At 35.9% G+C, this 24,099-nt stretch overlaps 1 protein-coding gene and 1 long non-coding RNA gene across 7 annotated transcripts in view; one reads left to right on the top strand and one right to left on the bottom strand.

The window, feature by feature from the left end:
* The window catches only part of RXFP1 (relaxin family peptide receptor 1), a 100,142-nt gene that overhangs the window by 59,351 nt on the left and 16,692 nt on the right, over window positions 1–24,099 (top strand). For 4 of the 5 annotated variants that reach the window (XM_032332674.1, XM_032332677.1, XM_032332676.1 and 1 more), the window contains 7 exons: window positions 3,362–3,467; window positions 8,276–8,347; window positions 11,520–11,591; window positions 15,513–15,584; window positions 15,671–15,742; window positions 16,332–16,406; window positions 23,569–23,640. In XM_032332674.1, the coding sequence (XP_032188565.1) occupies window positions 3,362–3,467; window positions 8,276–8,347; window positions 11,520–11,591; window positions 15,513–15,584; window positions 15,671–15,742; window positions 16,332–16,406; window positions 23,569–23,640 (541 nt within the window). The remainder of the gene's footprint in view (window positions 1–3,361; window positions 3,468–8,275; window positions 8,348–11,519; window positions 11,592–15,512; window positions 15,585–15,670; window positions 15,743–16,331; window positions 16,407–23,568; window positions 23,641–24,099) is intronic. The other variant, XM_032332678.1, reaches the window with a different exon arrangement.
* Window positions 7,305–9,896, bottom strand: LOC116584392. 2 transcript variants are annotated; one of them, XR_004283180.1, is made up of 4 exons: window positions 9,811–9,896; window positions 8,827–8,919; window positions 8,265–8,345; window positions 7,305–7,381 (listed from the first exon to the last, which is right to left on the bottom strand). It is a non-coding gene; the product is annotated as an uncharacterized LOC116584392 (long non-coding RNA). The 2 variants fall into 2 exon arrangements; XR_004283181.1 differs by lacking the exon at window positions 9,811–9,896 and adding an exon at window positions 9,500–9,606.

The raw sequence follows: 24,099 nt of genomic DNA, 5'->3' as shown, positions 1-24,099 counted from the left end.
AATCTCAGGACTGACTGTGATACTTTAGAACAGGAAGACCTTGTAAACAACTCCTTTTAATAAATTTTGTTTTTTCTAATAAATTATGGAAATGTAATTTTGTGCCTTAGAGCTACAATTTTGGTCCTAGTTTTACAAAACCTTGGTTAAATAGTGAGGGAGAGGTGGGCCTTACTATAATTTTTCCTTTATGTTCTATCACAAATTGTAAAGTCAAGCTTTTTAAAAAAGGTTTAATTTTTTTGTCTTCAATATTCAAATGAGATTAATAAAAAATACTAACAGTCCCCAATTTAAAGACATGTACATCCATCCTGTAAACACACAGGCTACTCAGCAATCTGTCTCAGCCTCACATTTTCTCACAGAGACCAAATTATTTGATCCCTAAATCCTTCTGGGAAAGAAAAAATGTAACAGGTGTAATTTACCTGCTAATACAACGCAAAAAAATTAAACGATTATGCCATGTTATCTCAAAACACAGGGGTTTTTTTCTTGTTTTGTTGTATTACCTTTTCTTTTCATATCTTAAATTTAAAAATTAAGAAATTTCCATTTCTTAAATTTTAATTGAATCTTTCTGTATCTCCTTATTCCTAAATGGATTTTATGCAGTTTACAATAAAAATGTGGCTGCTAACAGACTTAAGTCATTAATATACCATATAAGACAAAAATTCAACAGTGAATGGGAAGAAAAATTATAGAAGGAAATCCTCACTGAGAAAAGTTCAGTATCTGTTTCCAAGGCTTAGTTCTGAATTTTGTAGTCATCAGGCTAAAGAAGGACGATAATGGGTTACATAACTTTTATAGTCCAGCTTGTAAAGCAAAGACAAACAAATGAGGGAAAAAACAGATCAAGTCAGCAAGAGAGATAACTTTTTGCCTAATTCTGAACTCTGGGAGAAGTGTGTCCTTAAGTATAACTACATAGGAAGAATGGAGCTACACAGTAAATGATATACCAAAAAAAAATTTTTTTTATCAGTTTTTAATAAAAAACAAATATATAATCTTCAATTAGAGTTCTTATAAAGATAGTTCAGAATGCGGTGGTAATAAATAACTAAATGTCTTTTGCAAGCATAAAAGCAGTATGGAACAGAATGGAAAGAGTAGTGTAAATTTGGGGGTGAAACTTTAAGTTCCTTTTGTACTACCTTATGTAAATGATTATTAGAAGGATTTATTGGAAATTAAACTGAGAATGGCTTATAATAATTTTTGGCTGGGTGTAAGAGTGTGAGGAATTGGCTTTTATAAAGTCACCTCTCAAGAATAATATCTTGGAAAATATATCTATCATTAATCAATGTATTATTAAAGTTTAAACTTGAGGGATATGGAAAGGACAAAGATTTAGAATTGTTTGTTTACTCAACCATAATTTCATCACTCAGAGGCTACCGGCATTAACTTGTTGGTGCATTATTAATCTTTTTTATTTTAACATTGTTGAAATTTCCTGTACAAACCATTTTTATCATATTTTCACTTAGCATTTTAGCATAAGCAGGTATCCATGCTGTTACAAGCTGTTTTTTAAAATACTATATAATATATTTTTAAGTGAAATAATGTGCTTAATCATTCTTTTGATGTTGGATATTTAGGTGTTATTTTTTCATTTTTCCTTATTACAGGTAACCCTTGTTAATCAACATGTATGAATTATCTTAACTCCGTCAATATAAACAGAAAAAATACATTGGAAGTAGTGTTAATTTCACTACCTCCATTTTTACCCTTCCTAGTCTCACGCTCAAACCCTTCATCCTTCTCCCAATCCACACCCTTCCTTCCCCACAACACTCAAGTTAGACGTGGCTTATAACTGGAGACACAATCAGTTTTCAGCTTCAGAGATCCATAGCCAAAATGGTTACTTACAACCATAAAACTGTTTAAAAGTTCTTGGCGGAGACTCTGTTTACAAAAAACACAAATCCTAAGTTATGATTTTGATCTCTTATAACCCTGAAAAATAGTCAGGAGAGTTATTTGGGAGGAGAGGAAGAACACCTGTCACCCCATAGCTGAGCAAAGAGATATTTACTAGGTCAAAGTCCCATTTACTACTCAACTGTGCACATTACTAGTCATCCACCAGCTTTGTCACAGAAATCTCTTCTTTGCCATAAGACACTTTTCTGCTCTGTGGAAGCTTGACTGTAAAGATCATATACTAGAAGCCTACCAGCAGAAAATTCTCATAGAAAGTTTTGTTTGTTCCGTGATGTTTTAAAATATTTTGAGTTGGCAATTCTCATTTTTCAAATAGGTAATCATCAACACAACATTGTATTTCTGGCTTCTTTGAGAAAGTTGGTTGACTTGGCTATACATGTTCCTATCCTAATATGGCAACAGGAGAAGCAGGTCCACTGGGACATCTGGATAAGGCCAACACCTGTTTTACCAGTGCCCTGTAGACATGAGTCGGTAACCTCTGCTATTCAGGTCAGGGTTTCAAAGTAAATGTAAAGGGAAAGCACTTTTCATAACTCTTGTTCATCAACCATTCCCCACAGCAGCAGGAATCACACTCTATTATATGGAATAACAATCTTATTCTACTATTGAGCTATATGAACACATCACACATGCAAGTCTCTAGTAGACTTTAGAACTATGGGATCACATCTTTAAGACTATGACTGCAGCCCCACAAGATGGCCAAAGGCCAACGTCCAATTCTCCCTCTCCCCAACATTAGCAGTGAGAATAGAATGGTTGGCTATGCATAAAAAAAGTTCACTCCCATAAATGACTTTTTAGACAACCTTACATCCCTACATAAGCCAAAAGAAGATCATAAAAAAAAAAAAAAATCCTTTAAAGAACTCCTGAATTTTCCAGGAAAAAACAAAAAAAGAATTCTACCAACACTATGGTTCATGTTTAGTTCTCTTTCTCACTAGTTAAAAATAACTTAGTCTTCCCTTAAGAGTTTGATTATGCTATTCATACTTTGGTCTTAAATAGCAGCTTTAATATGGACATTAAAGCCCATCATCCACTATCATATCACCTCTGAACATAACCACTCACCTTAAGTGAGTAAAAGCAGATGACATCAGTCATTTTGCAACAAATGGAAAAGAGCAGTCTGCTATTTACAGAAATGAATGGGCTGGTAAATGTGTCTGTTTTATCTTAATGTTGTAGCATCATTTTAACATTAAATTAAAAGCAAACTTTGTAACCTTAATTTAAAGCATTGCCCATATTGCTTGGGTAAAACATACTTTTGTACTAAATAATTTTCTCATAGCTTTTCATTTCTTTCTTTTCATTACCCTCCTCTTCCTGGTCCCTCGCTATCCCCATTCCTTACAACTTCCTTCTTATTCAGTGGTCGGTTCTGTGCCCATGCAATGTCTTTGCCGAGGTTTAGAGGTTGACTGTGATGAGACCAATTTACGAGCTGTTCCATCAGTTTCTTCAAATGTGACTGTAATGTAAGTAGAAAAGAATGGCTTCATCCTGACAGCCAGAATAGCACCTGTAAAACTGTATCATAATTAAGGCCTTGTCATTAGTAATGCATTTTTATTCAAAGATGATGTCATTGTTCTCGGTCAATTATAATGATTGCTGCTATTTATTTTACATTTATTAAATGCTAGGTTCCACTTTAAATTATTCTACATATTAATTTACTTAGTCCCTCATAATAATCCTATGGCGTATTTAGATATATTAACTTATGTAAACCCTCATAATAACCCCATTTAATATTTAGTATTATATTTTATCTAAACAAAAGATGTCGTCATTTGTGTGCTACTAAAGAACAAAGGCTGCCAGTTAAACTATTATATAGAGCTTTCTTATTACAAGAACTGACATTTATTGAAAGAGCTCTTTTAGACTTTGTTGGAAACACTCTTATCGCTAAATAAAAAAAGAAGACAAGTGAAATAAATGGGATAAAATATTCCCAGAACTTACTTCACATTTAAAATCTAACTCTTCTGAATCACATTTGGCTCAGAGATGTTGATGTCTCCCCGCCCGGCCCAAATAACTCAAACTTCTGTATGTAAAAGAAACTTATCCTCATAATAAGTGGTTTGTTGATCCAGTACTAATTTGAATTCAGCAAACTTTAGCAACACAGTCACACACATTTGGCTGAAACTTTTCAAAAGAAATCAGTGGAGGGAAGATATTTTAATCTGATGTTTTTGCTGAGTTTTTTGTTTCATCCAGATGTTTTAGTGCCATATGGCTCTGACTTTTGAGTACATGAAGACAGAATAGGAGTAATTCTTAAGTTTACAAATATGGGCAAGTCCTGCCTTTGCCAACGCAAACCACATAACATGGCAACTCATATGCTTGACGTATAAGAAGCAGAGAGAGCTAGAGCTCAGTTTCTGTCAGCCAGGATGCCATTAAATTAACAAAATCTGGGAGGGTTTACTCAATCAATGGTGACCTGCAGAATTTATCCAAATTGGTAATGAGCTAAAAGCATCAAACAGGTTAAACCACAAAGACTTGTTTTCCCCAAAGGAGCTCACAGTCCCGCCTGAACTAAGGCTGGCATTCTAGTCTATCCTCAAGTCACCATAGCTTTTTTTCATACTGATTAGTCTTAATAGAAAACAATAATAATATTTTACTAGAATAAAATAATAATCTGAGGTTCTGTGAAGAGTTTCCATGATTTAAATCATGACTGGCCCTGCTTGGTGTAAAAATTGAGATGATTTCATTCTATTTTCAAAGAGAAACATTATCGCCCCCACTGTTCATATCATATTACCAGAAAGTCAGTCAAAGAATACCCTGAGGCTGCCAGTCTCATTTTTCCCCTTCCTACAAGTAAGAACTGAATCTGTTCTTCCACAAATTAACTAACCTTTGCATAAGAAAGGAAGAGAGGGAGAGATCTGGGAGGAATGGAAGAAGATAGGAAATGACTAACCAGAGAGCACATGTCTTTAAAGAATACCCAAAGGCATTCTGATTCAAATTAAAATGTACTGGCTCAGAACATTCATAAATACATTCATAAAGAGGTGTGTGCAGTCCTGTGGGCCACCAGCTTTCAGTCCTTGGTATAGAGAAGAAAACTGGCATGGGATAGCTCCTCATGACGATGGGCTACAGGAAAGCAAGGGAGAAGAAATGTCCAAGATGATTTCAGGCTTTCCCGAGTAATAGCGTGCTGGGGGGGGGTGGGGACTTGGTGACAGAAAGTGGGAAAGATTAGGACTCCAATCTTTGATGCCTTTTCCAACTTTGGGTTAACAGATCAGTCAATAGAAATTCTCAACAGGCATTTGGAGATGTAGAAACAAAGCTCAGGAGTCTATGTCTGTAACACTTTATTTTTTCTTAAAAAAATAGCAATTTCGTGTGCTTTGGTTTGAGCAGCTTGATTCAAGCTGTCCATTTCTACTTTACTCTGCAGTAAACGTTAACTCCAGCTCAGCATCACAACTCGCCCCAGTCTTCGTTCGATTCCACAGAGAAAGGAACTGTAGGCTTTACAGCAAATACATTAAAAAAGTAAATATCAAATTTTATTACAGAGCTCATTCCATATTTTGAATTGGAACTCTCATAGGGAAATGCTGGAAATAGACTAAATCATATATAATCATATATAAGTATCAAAGAAACCAATAATCCCAGTAATATTTATTGAAGTGGGAATTTTTAAGACCTTTCACATAAATGCAACTGAACAAAAGAGACAGATAAATATGATGATTTATGTCTTTTTTGGGCTTCCTAAACATTAGTTTTGACTGTGTGAGTGCTGACTGAAAGATCCTGAAATTTAATCACTAAACTACACAATCTAATTGTAAGAACTTTATCAAAACTATAGCTAACTTTGGCAATAATAATTAAACTAAGTAGTTTCTCTCTTTTGCACACACACACACCACTTTGTAAAGAGTCGGACTTGGAATATTACATTTTAAAACACAAAAATTTATCATACTAAAAAGTTTTTTTGGCTTGTCCTATTCAGTAAGAATAACACTTCCATTTCAACAGGGTATTATGAAAATATGGAGAATGCTATTTGTTAAAATATTTGACATCATTTAGAAAGAAGTCGCCTATAAATCCTAGGCACTATCAATAAAAACCAACTTTCTAAGAAACATAATTTAGGAATCCTTAAATGAGCCTACCTTCCCTCCAGTGTAACCTTTCCACTCACGTGCAATTCGCCTCTTCTTCCTGGATTCTCTCATAGAACCCCACTCTTGTCTCTTTGAAGCACATCATCCTTCCTTGTGCTATAGTGATTGGAGTCTTAATCTTCTCTACCAGAAAAAGGGAAGTGCCAGAAGCTCAATGGAGTTTTTCTATATTTCCTCCAAAGTTCCTAACAGATACCATAAATCCTGAACACTGTTTCTGAAATGAAGTCATATGAAAATAAATAAAAAATAAAACAAGATGATAGCCTTTTTAGCCCTACGCTATAAAACTAAAGTTATTATCCAAAGAAGCCCTCTATTTATAGATAAAATAGGTTCTTTGTCACCCTAATAGAGTATAAGCTTCTTAAGAGCAGTGACATTATCCTTTTTTCCCAAAGTACAAATGGAAGGCATTCAACATACATTGAGAAAATCAATGAATGCCTGAATGAATGAACACATTTTTGAAAACACACTAAGCTTTTATCAATAGATTTAAATCAAACTCAAATATTCAACCATTTGTTTTTAAACAACAGAAACATGTACGACAAGATGTAAAGCAGAATTGAAGATCCAAGCCAAGTGAGAAGGATTAGGAGGACAGGAATTCTCATTTAGCTAACATAAGAAATGAAAGAACATTTAGAGATAGCCCGGCAGCTACGAATGATTTCAAGAGAGAGTTCATAGTTAATCAGCCTTTGGCATTCATTCATTAAAAAACCACTAATGACTGTTATGTACAGTCTAGAACTTAAGTTTTCCTTTTTCTTTTCATTACTACCCTCCAAGCTTTTTAGACTTTTTTTTTCTATTTGTCCCCTCCTGTGAAATTTTAATATTATACATATACTCGTCTATATCTGTATGTATACCTGTTCTTCATCCATTTAAAAAGGTAAAATAAGATTTTTTTCCTCCCTCCTTAAAAACCAGTTTTCACACCTCAGAGCAATAACATCCCCATCGATAAGTCTCCTAGACTCTAGAATAATATTTCTCAGATTCCAAAGATGTGTTCTGAGGGAGTCTGAGAAACTATTTTGCTTTAAGAAGTCTTCACTATCAAATTTAAGCAACACTGGTCCAAACCAATATAACAAATAACATTGGTAGTGCCTACTGTATGGTGCTGTTGTAACCGAGTCCTTTTTGCCCGTCAAGCATCTCCAAGTGTTTATCCCACAGTGGTCAACCTAGACACAATGTAATCTATTGCTCACTTAACAAGAAATATCTGCTCCATAGTATTATATAAAGACAGTAAGCATCATATTATTATAGGTCATCTAGTAGAAATCGATGTTTTCACAGTTAAAGAGATTGACAAGTAAATATTGTGTATGGTTCTTGCAAGGGACTCCAGCAGCAATAGTTTGGGTGTTTGTCCATTTGGTTTGGTTTTTTGCTTTTTTAAGTTTGTTCCTACTGCCTTACACTGTTTTTCTTTAAGACATTAAAGGTTTAGGTCCTTTCCAGTACAACCACAATTATGTGCACCTAGTTTGTGCCAAACTACGTATCAAATTATGATTCAAGGGGAAATCTTTCTATAAAATTTCCTAGAAATTGAAATGAAATCATTTATCGAATAAAGAGGGTTCAGTTGTACTGACCAATTGACAGTTGCCTTCGTAATTAATTTTAAAAGGAAGTAAAAGTAGTGGAATGTGAGCAATGAAATACTGAAGAATATAAAATTACTTAAGCTCTTATATGTTCTTTACACAGAAAACAGTATTTTTATTGTCACTTCAAAACCAAGATGGTTTCTAGTGTCTGTTAAATAAAAAGAAAAAAGGAAAATGAACTGATAATTATTTTCCCAGTTACATTATTTTGTGTTTTGTTAGAATTACAATGTTGTAGCCTAAATTTAAGACAAGTATCTTTAGTAATACAAAACTAACAGTTAGACTTGGTTCAAATAGTACCATGGATATGAGAGTAACACCATGAAATAAAATGTTTCTTGAAAGTTGGTACTACACTAAATCAAGCTTGTAATTATTTATACTGTTCTGTAAACTGTTGTAGTTTAAAAGTAAAGAAAGAAACACTTTAAGAACCACAATTTACATTTATTTCAGGTCACTTCAGTGGAACTTAATACGAAAGCTTCCTCCTGATGGCTTCAAGAAGTACCATAATCTTCAAAAACTGTAAGAAAAAATTTAATTCCCGTGTTAAAATTAACACACCATTTTGGCCTGACTTTTCCCACCTCTGCACAAAACAACACTATATCACCGCTTAAGTCCAATCCGTCCTTGGAAAATTATTTAGCTGTTAGCTAGAGACTACCAGGTAACTGTTTTTTTGAGGAGTTCTAGAAGTCATTCTAGAAAAATCACATTTATTCTCAAAGAACAGGAGCATGCGAGATATGAGTTCTTCTGGCACACACTAGCCTGTGAAGAATTTTCTTCCATATGTTTGCAAATTCGTTCTCCACCTAAGAGAGCAAGTCGTGGTGGTTGGAAACCCCAGAGCATGTTGTTTTGGGGACTTAATTCCATTTTCATATCTGCCATGCAGTTTTTTATTTTCGATTCATGTAGTATCTGACATGCTAGATTCCCATCAGTTCAGCATTTTCATGTATACTCCCCAAATCCATAATGGTGCAGTTTGTGCTTACCTGTGATTCAGTCCAACTCTGTGACTATCATACTTGATATGATATCATACTTGAACTGTTCGGTTTAAATATCCTCAGCCTGAATCATGATCTCTAGAAAACATCCTAGAATTCCTAGATTCATTCTCATACCTATGTCTGTTTTAGTTCTGGTCTTACACTGAAGAAACCTCATACATAGTTGTATATGTATCTGTACGTTCTTCTTTACGATAACAGAAATAGAACAAAATCAGAATAAAAATTAATCTATTCGATGAAATGTACTCAAAACCCAGATAATCTGCAAAAAAGTATGTTTCATATTTAAAAATAAAAATCTCACTAAAAATGACATTCAAAACTACTGGATGTTTAACAATCGAGAGAAGTGCTTTTCAAAATTAGGCCTTATGTAAATATTTCAAGAGAATGCTTCTGTATTCTATTTTCTGATTTTTGGAGGCTGAAGAATTTTTCTGATCTGTAGCACCACCTTATGTCCACATGTTTAAAAGGAGTTAGTACTCCAATTTTAAACATCAAAATTCAGGTTTATACAACACAGTAGTTTATCATTTTTACATAATAAACATTGAACTAATTTTTTTAAGATTTTATTTTTAAGTAATCTCTACACAACGTGGGGCTCACACCCACCACCCCAAGATCAAGAGTCATGTGCTCTACTTACTGAGCCAAGCAGGCGTCCCAAATTACTTCTTGAACAGCCAATTTGTTTGAACTAATAGATCAAAATAGCTTAATTACAAAAAAATTTCTACTTGATTATTAGAGATATAGCTTTGCTCAACCTTCATGCAATACAGTCTATTAATCATTAATCATGAAAATACTTAGAAACAAATAAATACATGCGTAAGCTTCTCTGCGTATTAGCATTCCCTATTTTGTAATCGAAATCACAGTCAGTACGTTCCGTGAAATTGTTAAGTGCATAGTAAATTTAATAACATTTTTATAATCAAATTTAGGTTTTCTTACATGTTGGAGAAATAGGGAATCCCCTTGAATCAAAATTTCTAATTAACTAAGAATTTGTTCATCCTGAAAGTGCCTGGTTAAGTGTCTGACTCTTTTTTTTTTTTTTAAGATTTTATTTATTTATTTGATAGAGAGGGCATGAGAGGGGGAAGGGTCAGAGGGAGAAGCAGACTCCCCGCTGAGCAAGGAGCTTGATGCAGGGTTTGATTCTGGGACTCCAGGATCTAGACCTGAGTTGAAGGCAGAGCAGACACTTAACTGATGGAGCCACTCAGGTGCCCTGTGTCCGACTCTTGATTTTGGTTCAAGTCACGATCTCAAGGTTGTGAGCTCAAGCCCAAGCTGGGCTCTGCACTCAGCTGGGAGTTTGCTAAAGATTCTCTCTGTGCTCTCTGTCTTTCTCTCTAAAATAAACAAATAAATCTCTTTAAAAATGTGTTCATATTGGTTTCTACCTTATTCCTCCTTGTATTTATAAAAATATATATATAAACTTCAGAACTCCCTAAAGGACAATGGTGACCTGTATTCAGTACAATAAGTCAGGCTTAAAGCCCTTATTTGTAGTTTCCTAAAACCTGGGGCCAGTACATGCAGAGGGACAAAGCTTTGCAAGGGTGCATTTGATGCAATTGCTTGGGTTCTGGTATATGTTTCCTTTGACCTCCAGTTAATCCGAGGCCAATCATCCTGGATGACTAGTTAACTATTTAAGATTGCATTCTTGTCTTGACCTGCAGGTCTAATTTATATTCTTCTAGTCCTGGGTCTTTTTACTTCTTTTTTTTTTTCTTTTGCCATAAATACTCCTTCTAAACTTCATCAAACACTTTTGGAGCAAGGCTTGGAGGGTCAAATTAATAAAATTAAAGCTAACTTGCTGGGCAGATTTGTGATTAACATGGAATATGATCCAGGACCTTAAAGATGTCACATACTTGTACTTTTGCCAGCGTTATGCTAAATGCCAATCTTTCTATTATAGCAGGAAATGTTAAAAAGTCTGATTTCTGGGCCTGTTGGAGTTCTGAGTGCCTTACTATGCCTTAAAGTTTTCCTTAAGGAAGATTCAAATATTATATTTTTAACTCTTACATATTCATCTTTATAACTAGAATTTCTAAGTAAAATTTGCCTAATCATACATGAAGTTAACAGCAAAACAAAATGAGATGATATCTAGTTTCACTCAATTATCGTTAGGTCTACCTTTTTTTAATTAAAAAAAGAGGCTTAGGGGTAACTGGGTGGCTCAGTCAGTTAAGTGGCTGCCTTCCCTTAGGTTGTGATACCTGGGTCCTGGGATCTAGTCTGGTGTGAGGCTCCCTGCTCAGCGGGGAGTCTGTTTCTCCCTCTGCCTGCTGCTCCCTCTGCTTGTGCTCTCTCTGTGTCAAATAAATAAATAAGATCTTTTAAAAAATAAATTCATAAAAAATAAAAAAATAATTAAAATAAATTTTAAAAGTTTATTATGCAATGAATACTGTTATGCTGAAAATTAATTAATTAATCAATTCGTTTTTTAAAAATGTTTATTATGGTAAAACAAGTAGTACGTAAAATGCACCATCTTAACCAATTATAAGGGTGTATTCAGTGATCCATTAAGTCCATTCCTGTTGTGCTAGGAGAACCACCACCCACCCAAAGAGCTCTTTACGTCTTGCAAAACTGAAACTGTGTCATTTTTTTTATAATTATCTTCACAGGTGTCTGCAAAACAACAAGATTAGATCCATACCCATCTATGCATTCCGAGGACTCTACAGTCTTACTAAACTGTAAGTACCTGCGCAATCAGTCCACCAGTCCTGCAGTTTGCCCATTGCGCAGCAGCCCTCCTGCCCACAGCAAGGGAAGGGTGGGCGCAGCCCTGTCCCTGGGGGATTCCAGCTCAGACAGACCCATGCTTGAGTCCCGACTCCAGTAGTCCTTATTTCTTCACATCTTCATCCATACTTCTTATTGTCTGGGAGTTTGTTGCTTGGGGATTTTTTTTTTTTTAACAGTCATCTTAATGGGTATGAAATGATATTTCATTATAGTTAAAAGCAAAGCTTTTTAAAATTGGCTTTCTGGGCACCTGGGTGGCTCAGTTGGTTAAGCAACTGCCTTCGGCTCAGGTCATGATCACGAACTTCCAGGATCGAGTCCCGCATCTGGCTCCCAGCTCCTTGGGGAGTCTGCTTCTCCCTCTGACCTTCTCCTCTCTCATGCTCTCTCTCACTCATTCTCTCTCAAATAAATAAATAAAATCTTAAAAACAAAAAGAAATTTTTTAAAAAATGGCTTTCTCAAAGTTCATTTCGTTGAGTTTTACTAAGCAGCTGAACCTAACCTCCTGTAAGAATTAATAGCATGGAAATATAACCAAAAATCGCTTAAATCAACAACTTCCTGTATTTTTTTTATTTTAATTCTTTTTTTATTAACATATAATGTATTATTTGTTTCAGGGTACAGGTCTGTGATTCATCAGTCTTACACAATTCACAGCCCTCACCATAGCACATAACCTCCCCAGTGTTCATCAGCCAGCCACCCCAGCCCTCCTACCTCCCCTCCCCTCCAGCACCCCTCAGTTTGTTTCCTGAGATTAAGATTCTCTTATGGCTTATCTTGCTCTTGGGTTTCAAATGAAACAACTTCCTATATTTCCATTTCTGCCCCCCTTGCTTTCTATCTTACACTACCTTTTAAAATCCTTATCCAAGAAACTCATTCCAGCCAGATTCCTAGTTTGTGGCATGAGGGTTTGGGATTGAGGAAAGACTGCCTAATGATTTTACTAGTAAAATGAAAGAAGGGCCATGGAGACTCAAAGTCTTAAAAGTAACCACTTTTGACAAATCCTCTTCCCTTCTATCCCATCCCTGTTCTTTAATCTCTTGGCAAATCACCCAAAGTCAATACTGGATTCATTCCCATTAGACTCCCGACTATCTTTCTCTCTAATACCCCATGAAGCTGTTTAAAACTTAGTAAACCACATCTGCTTGGTTTAATGTTCAATGGATGTGAACAATAGTCCAGGCTTGGTTTAGAGTTCCACGGATGTGAAGAATAGTACCACAAATTTTAAAGGGTCCGCCATCTCCTTCCATAGTTATTCATAGCACTGGAATATTGTTTGGATATTAAAAATGTCACACACTTCTAGATTATCTGCAATAATCATTAGATTCCTGCTTTTCATTGATCCATAAATATTCATTAGCCATTGCAGTGTGTAAATTTCTCAGCTAGACACCATGGGGAGGTGGCATAGGAAGATAAGTCAGACAGGCTTCCTTCCATCTGCTTACACCCTAAAGTTTCAGGCAAAGGGCTATGCTACTGCTAGAGAGAGGCATGCCTCTTGCCCTCTGGAAGCTTATAATCTAGGGTGGGGAAACAAAACCAGTTTTGTGATAAACCAGTTATATGCAAAATAATTAGAAAATTATAAAAGAGGTTACTTAATTAAATCCTAAACCTGTGTTGTTCAGACCAAAACTGCTACTAAATTCACTGAAAGGGGTGTCTGGGCAGCTCAGTCAGTTAAGCGTCTGATTCTTCAGATGTTGTTTTGGCAAAGGTCATGATCTCAAGTCATGCGATTGATCCTGGCATCATCAGGCTCTTCACTCAGAGCAGTCTGCTCGAGATTCTCTCCCTTTCCCTATGCCCCTCCTCCTGATTGTGCGTGCACTTGCTCTCTCTCTTTCTCTCTAAAATAAATAAATAAAAAGAAAATCTTAAAAAAAAGAAAGATTCACTGAAATGAGTGACCATTTGGGATCTAGAATAGTGAGGGATGACTCGGGAAAACAGACAGGACTGGGCTAAACAGATGAGTATAAGATGTGGGAGGAGTCAAATGCCTTGTATCTAGGGGATTGCTATTGGCTTTTAAAGGAGACCCCTGAGGCACATGCACCCCAATGTTTATAGCATTACTATTCACAATAGTCAAAATATGGAAAGAGCCCAAATGTCTATCAAAGGATGCGTAGATAAAGAAAATGTTAATACACACACACACACACACACACACACAATGGGTTATTACTGAACCATCAGAAAGAATGAAATCTTGCCATTTGCAATGACATGGATGAAACTAGAGAGTATTATGCTGAGGGAAATAAGTCAGTCAGAGAAAGAAAAGTACCATATGATTTCACTCATACATGGAATTTACAAAATAAAACAGATGAATAGAGGAAAAGGGAGGGGAAAATAAAATAAGATAAAACCAGAGAGGGAGGCAAACCACAAGACACTATACACTATAATACAGGGCATCATCTCTTGTTATCCCTAAAAGTCAAACCTGACAGGGGAGACTACCAGCAGGAGGAATTTTATAACATGTCAACTCTAAAAATTGTCAGAAAAGAGAGAAATCCATGTGGTCCATGTATCTGTTGGAAGTAAAATTTCTACTAAAACTTGCATATGAATCGTAGGCAGAGAGGAAAAAGAAGAGAGATCAGAATGGTAAGCATGAACAGAAGTGCTGTTGTCATAAACAATATGTGCTGAGTGTTTATGACATGTGTTGCCTCAAACATTACCACAACCTAATAAAGTAGATACTAATATTACCTCCATGTTAGAGTTGGGAAAACTGAGGCTTTCAGAAGTTAACTGCTTCCTTAAGGTCACACTATTAATAAGTAGCAAAGCCAGGACTTGAACTGACAGCAGAGAGATCAGCACATTGCTGTGCTCAAGAGACTGAGGTAGAAATAAACATGGCGAAAGGGCAAGAGCAACGTAACAGAACAGAGTTGGTTCACTCTGCAGTAGGGTTAGAAGTAAAGTTGGGTAGGTAAAGTGGGGTCAAACTCTTTGGTAAGGCATGCAGTGTCCTTTTTTTCTAGAACAGACCCTCGCCTGCCTCCCAGGTTCACTCCCTGTCTCTCTTCCCAGCCCCTTCAGGGGGAGGCTGCACTGAGATACCTGGTGATCCCTTCCCTTGATACTCTCTCCTTCAGACTTCTTGCTTTTGCATAAGCGATCTCCTCTGCCTATATGAACTCCTACCCAATCTTTGCTTTGCAAATGACATCTTCATCCAAATCTCCGTCCATCATGTTGTGCCCCTTTTAGTACAGGCTTCTTTGTCCTGACTCCTCTGTGCCCTGCAGTCCCAACCCCCAACAAAGCTAAGCGCTGTCTGCGCAATGTCAGAACAACCATACCTTGTGCACTTCTCTCTTTTCCCCACATTGCTATAATAACCTGTTCGTATTCTACCTTCCCTCTAGACTCAAAGCGCCTCAAAGAAAGGGATGATACACCCAGCACAGTGCCACAGAGTAGGTGTGCAAAACAATTTGATTAGTAAAGGCATAGGTGAATGAATAGAGTGTGATTGATTGATTGATTGATTGATTATAGGGGAACTAAAACCTACACATGAAAAGGTAAGTGACCAAGTCCTTTTAGAGACCCCAAAGAAGGAAAAAGGTGTGATAAGAATAGCATATAAGAAAATCTAAGATGGATGACTATTGTTTTTCCTTTCCTTATTATAAGATATCAAGAAAGTAACACATTTGGGGCGCCTGGATGGCTCAGTCAGTAGATCATGCAACTCTTGATCTCAGGATTGTAAGTTCAAGTCCCACATTGGGTGTAGACGTTACTGAAAAAAAAAAAAATCAAGAAAAAAGAAGGTAACACATTTCTTGTGGTCATTTCTCTTTTCTCAGGTATCTCAGCCATAACAGAATAACTTTCTTGAAGCCGGGTGTTTTTGAAGATCTCCACAGACTAGAATGGCTGTATGTTTAATTTACATGGCATTTTATAGTAATAGTTTTTATATTCTAAATATATAAATGAATCAATTTTTTCTTCTGGCTGGCAGGATAATTGAAGATAATCACCTCAGTCGAATTTCCCCACTAACATTTTATGGACTAAATTCTCTTATTCTCTTGTAAGTACTAAAAATTAAAGCAAATATTTCAATTGAAGGAAAAGACATGAATAAAAATTCTGCTTTAAGTTTAACAGCATTAAATATGGAATTGTTAAAGCCCCAAAAAGGCCTTTACAACTACAAACCATCTCTTAATCATATTCCAATGGCTATTTTATAGTTTTAATAATCTTATAAGGTCTGTCTTCTAGGATATCAGCCCATCAAAACTAAATATAGCCTTACTTCCATATTTTATTGAAATATTCTCAAGTACACCATTACTGCCCATATTAATCTTGGTAAAGAAAAATAACATTAATTGAAAATCAATTTCTTCTCAATACCCACTTTTGATGGGAACAGGCTTTCCTTCAGTTATTAACTTTGCTGCTTCTTCCATATGACAACTATCATTTGTCGAATTTTATTACTAACAAGCAATCACTTAAATATAACAAGACTTACAGAGAAAAATAAAAGAGAGAAGACAACTAACACAATAGATTTTTGTGGTTTTATAAAGAATAATGATAATACCATGTTTGACTTAAGACGAGAGAAGAACCAGAAAAATGTTAATTCTTTTCTTCCTTTTCTTTTTCAGAGCATTGATGAATAATGTCCTCACCCATTTACCAGACAAACCTCTTTGCCAGCACATGCCAAGGCTGCATTGGCTGTAAGTTGATGAACCTTTCTTTAAATAAGTTAACTAACTTTCCTGGTTTTGCCTAGTACACTTTGGATATTAGGTTTTTAAAAATGTTATGTTATGTCATGTCACATTTCCTCAAATTACTTTAGTATGATTTTGTTATTAAACATGCCCATTATCCAAATTGACTCTTCTAGACTCTTGCCTAGATAAAACACCTCACACGCACACACACACAAAAATTGGAGACAGGAAGAAGAAAGACAGAAGGATGTCACAGTAGCTGTAGAACATCTCTTCCTTCCTTCTGTCATCTATTTTTGCCTATTTATTTGGTACAGAAAGACTAGTCACTTTAGTCTCGTTTCTAAATTCTGCCTAATGAGAATATGATACTTAGAATTTATTTTTGAAGTCTAATCACAATAGAATATGTCTCATGGAAATGTTTACACAGTAACTTTGCTTATGGTAATAAGTATCATTCTACCCGTTCAGAACTCAATTACCCAGTAAATTTGCCTACTTAACATGCAGGTAAAAAATGAAGAAACGGGGCGCCTGGGTGGCTCAGTGGGTTAAGCCGCTGCCTTCGGCTCAGGTCATGATCTCAGGGTTCTGAGATCGAGTCCCGCATTGGGCTCTCTGCTCAGCAGGGAGCCTGCTTCCTCCTCTCTCTCTCTGCCTGCCTCTCTGCCTACTTGTGATCTCTCTCTGTCAAATAAATAAATAAAATCTTAAAAAAAAAAATGAAGAAACAAGTAACCAAAATAACTATTTATAAGTTCAGTAAACCACATGTACAGTATTATATGAAAACTTTCTCTTTCATTTTGTAGGAAATTCTCAGAAGCTTTTTTTGTTGCTTGATTTCTAAGCTCACAGCAGAGTGTAAGAACCAGATTAAAAGTTGAGGGGAAAAGGACACCTGGGTGACTCAGTTAAGCATCTGCCTTTGGCTCAGGTCCTGATCCCAGAGTCCTAAGGTAGAGTCCCACATTGGGCTCCTTCCTCAGCGGGGATCCTGCTTCTCCCTCTGCCCGCTGCTTCCCCTGCTTGTGCTCTCTCTCTCTCTGTCCTCGGCTCAGGTCATGATCTTAGGGTTCTTGGATCGAGCCCTGCATCAGGCTCTCTGCTCAGCAGGGAGACTGCTTTTCCCCTCTCTCTGCCTGCCTCTCTGTCTACTTGTGATCTCTGTCTGTCAAACAAATAAGTAAAATCTTTACAAAAATAAAAAATAAAAAGTAAATTTTAAAAAATTAGAGTGAAAAGATAAGTTCAAAACATTAGTGTGAAGTGACAGCAATCGACCTGATAATAAAGCAGGAGTGGGAAGTGCTATAAAAAGCAGACATAATAACTCAAAACACACTAGTTTGGAACCATTTAGAAGAAGACAAACATCCCCAGAATCATTACTGAGTCCAAAGGGCATTTTGGTATGACAGCATAGTACCCTCCCTTGTTGACAAGGTAAAGTATTCAAAAAAAGGGTATTTAAGTTCAATATCCTTTGTTGTAGTTAAATTTTATTTCAAATGAAGACATTAAACAGCTATTACATGCTCAGTAATCCAAGTGTAGTAATAAAGCAAAATTGATTGATATTTACATAAGTAAATTAGCAATTAAAAATTCATGTGCTGAGACCAGAAGCAAATGTAGGAGATATTATGCAATACATTAATAAGCATTTCTTGTGCTTTTAAAAAGGCAGCCTAATATACATCTCAGATAAAACTGTATTTTTTAAAAGATTTTTAGGTATTTGAGAGAGATAGAGCATGTGGGGTGGGAGGGATGGAATGGTGAGGGGGTGGGCCTTGTGGGGGAGGGCGCTCACAGGGAGAAGCAGAGCAGGGAGCCCCATAGAGTGCCAGATCCCAGGACCTCAGGATCATGACCTGAGGCGAAGCTGGATTCTTAACTGACTGAGCCACCCAGGCACCCCTCAGATAAATCTTTAAATGATTAAGATTTATTACTAAAGGGGCACCTGTGTGGCTCAGTCTGGTAAACATCCAACTTTTTTTTTTTTTTAAGATTTATTTATTCAGAGAGAGAGAGCATGTGTGCAAATGGAGGGAGGGGCAGTGAGAGAGGGAGAGAGAATCCCAAGCAGACTGACTGCTGAATTGGCAGCCCCGTATGCGGCTCGACCCCACCACCATGAGATCACCACCTAAACCGAAATCAAGAGTCAAAATCTTAATCAGTTGAGCCACTCAGGCACCCTAGGTTAAGCATCCAACTCTTGGTTTCAGCTCAGGTCATGATCTCGGGGTTTTGAGATCAAACCCCAGGTTGGGATCCATTCTCAGTGTGGGGTCTGCTCAAGATTCTCTCTACTTTTCCCTTCCCTCCCCCTCTACTGCTTCCCCTGCTCTCACATGCCAGTGCTCGCTCTCTCTCTCTCTCTCTCTCTCTCAGAATACAATAAATAAATAAATTTAATATAAAAAAAGATTTATTAGTAAAGAAGTGAACATTTACAATTTCATCACTAAAGTTACTATCTTTAAATTTTAGCTATCCAAACAAGTCATTTCATATCCATTCCTGACAGTATTATCCCAATGTTAATGCTAATAATAATAATTTTTGCTTTATAAATATTCATTTCTGCTAAAACTAATCACAATACCTTTATCTTGCGCATGAACTTTTATTTAGCAAAGTATAAACTGAAAAATCTGTTTCATGTGTTGGTAAAGAAAAAATTATTTAACTGATTTACTGGAAAAATATGCATAAAATAAAAAAAAGACATGTGACAGCCCCAGATAATATGCTTGCCAGATATGTGACAGACAGAAGATTAAAACCTTTACTCTCATTGTTTCAAAGCAAAAAATAAAAACTGTAAACACCACAATGAAAATTTGGAAATTCAAAAAGTTGAAAATATAATTGATAAATAAACCACATGAACAGATGGGGCAATAGCCAAAGGTGAACCAAAAATCAAGACAGCAAATTAAACTTATTTTGATGGGAGATGAAGTAGGTTTATTATTATAGGCGGGAGAAGCTAATACGAAGAATTTGAAACTATAGAAAATGATGAAGATACATTATGGAGCAAGGTGCTGGAAGACGTGGGCCCAGATGGAAAAATAAAATGCATTTTAGAGGATATCACACAATGATAAGAGGGTATGTTCATCAAGAAGACATACTAATCTTAGATGAATAAACAGTTTCAAAATAAATAAAGTGATAACCATAGAACTAGAAAGAAAAATAACTTGGAGTCAAAAGTCATCACTTAAAACCAACAAATCCCCCAGTATGTAGGTATCTGATATTCTTAAGATGAACATTATTAAAAACTTACACATGATCAAAATCATATGGTGGGAGAAAAGTAGAGGAGCATAACGAAATACAATATATACTCATTTTATCATTGCTTATAAGATAAATTATAACAGGAAATTAATAAGTATTGTTATTCTCTAAGAAAGAGAAGATACAGTGTATTGGGTATGTTATAAAGATAACCAATAGAATATACAAACCTTTCTAAAGATTAAAAGAAATTTTTTTTAATTTATTGAGAGTTTTTTAACCTATAAAAACCATAGAGTAATATTTTTAAATAGCAGACTAAAGTCAGATATATTAGTCATATCAGTACACTTAAGCAGGCTTAACTTATCTTTTAAAAAGAAAAGAGATAGTCAAGTTGGCACACAAACCAAAGCCTAATTCAGCGCTATTTACACAGAAAAAAAAAAAAAAAAAAACCGATAACTTAGTGATTAAAAAAGATAAAAAAACAAAAGGCTGGTCTATAGTATTCCATGTAGATGCAAAACAAAACAAAGCAAAAAGCAGACATCATATTTTTTTTATCTAAGTAGGTAAAATTCTGGCCAGTTTGCAATAAACAATACTTAGAAGAACATTCAAATGATATAGTGTGAAATTTCTCACAAAAGATATTACATTATAAATACATATGCACCAAATAATTCGTATAGTAACCAAAAGAAATATGAAGAACTAAATAGCATAACTAATGACCCAATTTGTATATCAAACTGCAGCGTCCCTTTTCAATAACAGAACTGATCTATTTGGGACAGCAGTGTGCCCAGCAAAAATACAATATTCCCAGACTTTCCTGCATCTTCATATAACCACATGACCAAGCTCCACTGAAGAAGGTGGAAGAAGTATACTGTGGAATTTCGGGAAACCACCCTGAGGTGAAATAGGCAGGCTCTTCCTCTGTTTCCTTAACCAGAAAACATGGATAGGATGGTTCAAGCTTTAGCATCATCCTGGACCATGAAGACAAGGGCATGTAAAACGTGAACATGAAACAACTTCATAAAAATACCATGCTGTCCCCAGACTACCAAACTGTAGTTACGTATTTATGCTCTTATGGTTGGATGCGTGCTAGACGTACCTGCACCTAATTCTAACAAATATAAACCTGAAAGCAAACAAGAGCCAAAGAATATTCACCAAAACTGACCATGTGTTTTAAGACACATACATACTTAAGTCAAACTCAAAAAAATAGACGGAGGAACTAGCTTGAAACAGGACAAGGGTCATCCTCTTCTTGAGACTAGGAGACCAGGTGTATGAACAGGTAAGTGTTTAGATGTTGAGTAGAAGATCAGGGGCTTTTCCTTGCTTCATCCCCTCAATTTTCTCCTTGAAATAGGAGCCGGAAATCTTTCAGAAGTATGGGGAGGAAGCAGAGGTTAAGGAGATTTGCATGTTTAGAATGCCACTAGGGGTAGGTGAGGAAGCTGAGAAGAAACAGGCACGATTATTGGTATTGGTATTGTTCTTCAGCTCAAAGAACCAGATTTTCAAGTTTATGCCTCAAACCGGGTTCCTGTGTATCAAGGACTAAAACCTCTCGTTTTAGGAAGGAGGCAAAAACAAATTCCCAAATAAAGGTTAAAAATGATCTCAAAATTAAACTAAACTGACAATTTAATCAGAAGTCCCTAAATGATGCCTCGAGGTGTGCCTCTTACTGCTTTTGACAAATTAGTACACTAATACTAACAAATATTTTTGTCAGCTTAGTAAAAAAAAATGTCATAATAATAGGTAACAAGAAAAATATATCGACTCACCCAACGATACTTTGTGAGGCTTAAGGAAGTATCACCACCTGGTGGTAGTTTCATGGTAACAGCAATTAAAGAGGAAAGAAGAGAATGGTCTCTGTCACTGACAGTATATATTGAGAGACCAGAAACTTTGACCAAAACTAATGACCAAAAAAGAAGTACTATAAGTACTTAGTTTCCAATTTAATAGGATAGTAGAATTTTTTCTTTCAAAGGATGATCTAGAATCAAGATTTAAGACAATACAATATTCCATATAGTACAGAAATCCTGTCTACAAAAATTCTTCAGTTATGATGTATTGCTTCTGTTACATATCTGTAGCAATAATAAGCTATTCTCCGGACACTAGATTTTGAGCTGAAATTTGAAATATTTTGTGTCCTTCATCCAGTAAATCTAATGTTGCAACCTGATACAACATAGAAAAACCTTAGGATATCTTCTACAGCCTGACTTCAAATACAGCTCTCTTATTTTGCACTTTTCTTATACGAATACAGCCTTTTACTCAACTGACTTGATTTCTAGGCCCCTTACACCCTGGTCTTCCAGATTGTTCGATATGTCTTGATTTGTCCAAGTCTATTTTTATTGCAATGCCCAAAATAGAAGTATCCCAGATACAGCCTAGCCAGCAGAATATAGGTACTTCTTTTAGTGTTACCCATGTTTGCCTGGCAGATTTTAATACCTGGGTCACACTTCAGTTCATATACTTTAGTTTCAATTGTTCTTGAATGGCTCCATACTATTGGTTACCAGGAAACTAGGTTTTGGGGTAGACCGAACAGATTTAAAGACCTACTCCTGAAAGTATATCCCTAAGCTCCGCTAACGCTCTGATCTACAAACCTCCACCATAAACCTAACGATAAGATAAAAGAGATACAACAAAAGAATGCCTTCATGATCACCATAGAGAAGAGACACTCAAACATACATTTTTGGCATGTTTTACTTCTCAGACCAGACTTCTGCTGGTGACAGCATCACACAGCAAGAGAGCATAAGCAGGGTCTATGTACATCTCTCTGAACTGGAAGTTGGAAAGCCAAAGACAGCATAGCCTGTGTGGCAATATAATAAAGCAAACAGTGGTGTTCTTGGCGGTAAAAGGTTATTGAGAATTTTCCTAAGGTGTGTTTAGGCAAGGGGGGTAGAGGTGAAATTCTGTTTTGGCAGCAGAAGCTTCTGCGGCAATATTAGAATCTTCTGCAGACATAGCAAATAGGGTCACAACACTTAGAGAAATGCCATTGGTAACTCTAGACAGATGGTTTTTGATTGTTGCTTTTTTTTTTTAAAGATTTTATTTATTTATTTGTCATACAGAGATCACAAGTAGGCAGAGAGATAGGCAAGGGGGAGGGGGAGGGGAACTGGGCTTCCTGATGATCAGAGAGCCCAACGCAGGGCTGGATCCCAGGACCCTGAGATCATGACCTGAAGCAAAGGCAGAGGATTAACCCACTGAGCCACTCAGGTGCCCCTGTCGTTGTTTTTTAAGGAGATGGGAGTTTTTTAAATATATCACAAGGGGTTGCTGTAGACAGGTGTTTAACACATATCACTACTAAAGTGGGAATTTATCATAAAAAAAATTTTTTTTTAAAGATTTTATTTATTTATTTGACAGACAAAGATCACAAGTAGGCAGAGAGAGAGGAGGAAGCAGGCTTCCTGCCAAGCAGAGAGCCGGATGAGGGGCTTGATTCCAGGACCCTGGGATCATGACCTGAGCCGAAGGCAGAAGCTTTAACCCACTGAGCCACCCAGGTGCCCCTATCATAACAAATTTTTTAATTTGACTTCTCATTCGCTTCACATTTCTCAAGGTAACATATGTACTCATAAGAACATATGATACAGATATGACTCAAAACATTTTTACTATGAACACAAAAAAAAGCATTACATATATGTATTATTTTAGCTCTTATGTAAGTGGCTACATGTGGGACTCTATATGAAATAAACAGTATGTGAAAAAAGATATTTTATTAGAAAGCGAATAGTTCTTGGCCAATTTACTTCTATGATTAAAATTTAGCTTTATTGTTTTTGTTTTTATGTTTCAGGGACTTTGAAGGCAACCATATCCATAATTTGAGAAATTTGACTTTTATTTCCTGCAGTAATTTAACTGTTTTGTAAGTAGAGTTTTATCCTTTCGAAGTGATATTATATCTCTTTACAAACAAATTTAATCATTTATGTGAACATAAGTTAGCATAAACATGCAAAGTAATTATGACAAATGTTCACTTATGACTTAAAGTTTTCTGAAACCAAAGTGCATTGGCAAAATTATTGAAGTTCACCCCAACCTTGATCAAGATTCATAACATGCATGGATCATCACAACAGATCTGTATTATATGAGACCTGTCTTTCTCAAACTTAAGTAATACCCATTTTAATGGAAAAATTTTCACTGACCACCTAAAATCTCTCTTTGGAACTCAGTTTGAGAAACACTAAATTAGTCTTAATCTGTAAGAATGTTTGCCCTTTGCAAATTACAACTGTAAAGATTGTGGAAAAAATTTAATTACAACCAAAATTTTTTTTAAAATGTGGCAGAATGTCTACACCCCTGAAGATATAAT

This window comes from Mustela erminea, chromosome 2 (genome assembly GCF_009829155.1).
Source record: "Mustela erminea isolate mMusErm1 chromosome 2, mMusErm1.Pri, whole genome shotgun sequence".
Lineage (NCBI taxonomy): Eukaryota > Metazoa > Chordata > Mammalia > Carnivora > Mustelidae > Mustela > Mustela erminea.
The sequence above is the reverse complement of the archived record's forward strand: the minus strand, read 5'-3'. Positions and strand labels throughout refer to the sequence as shown.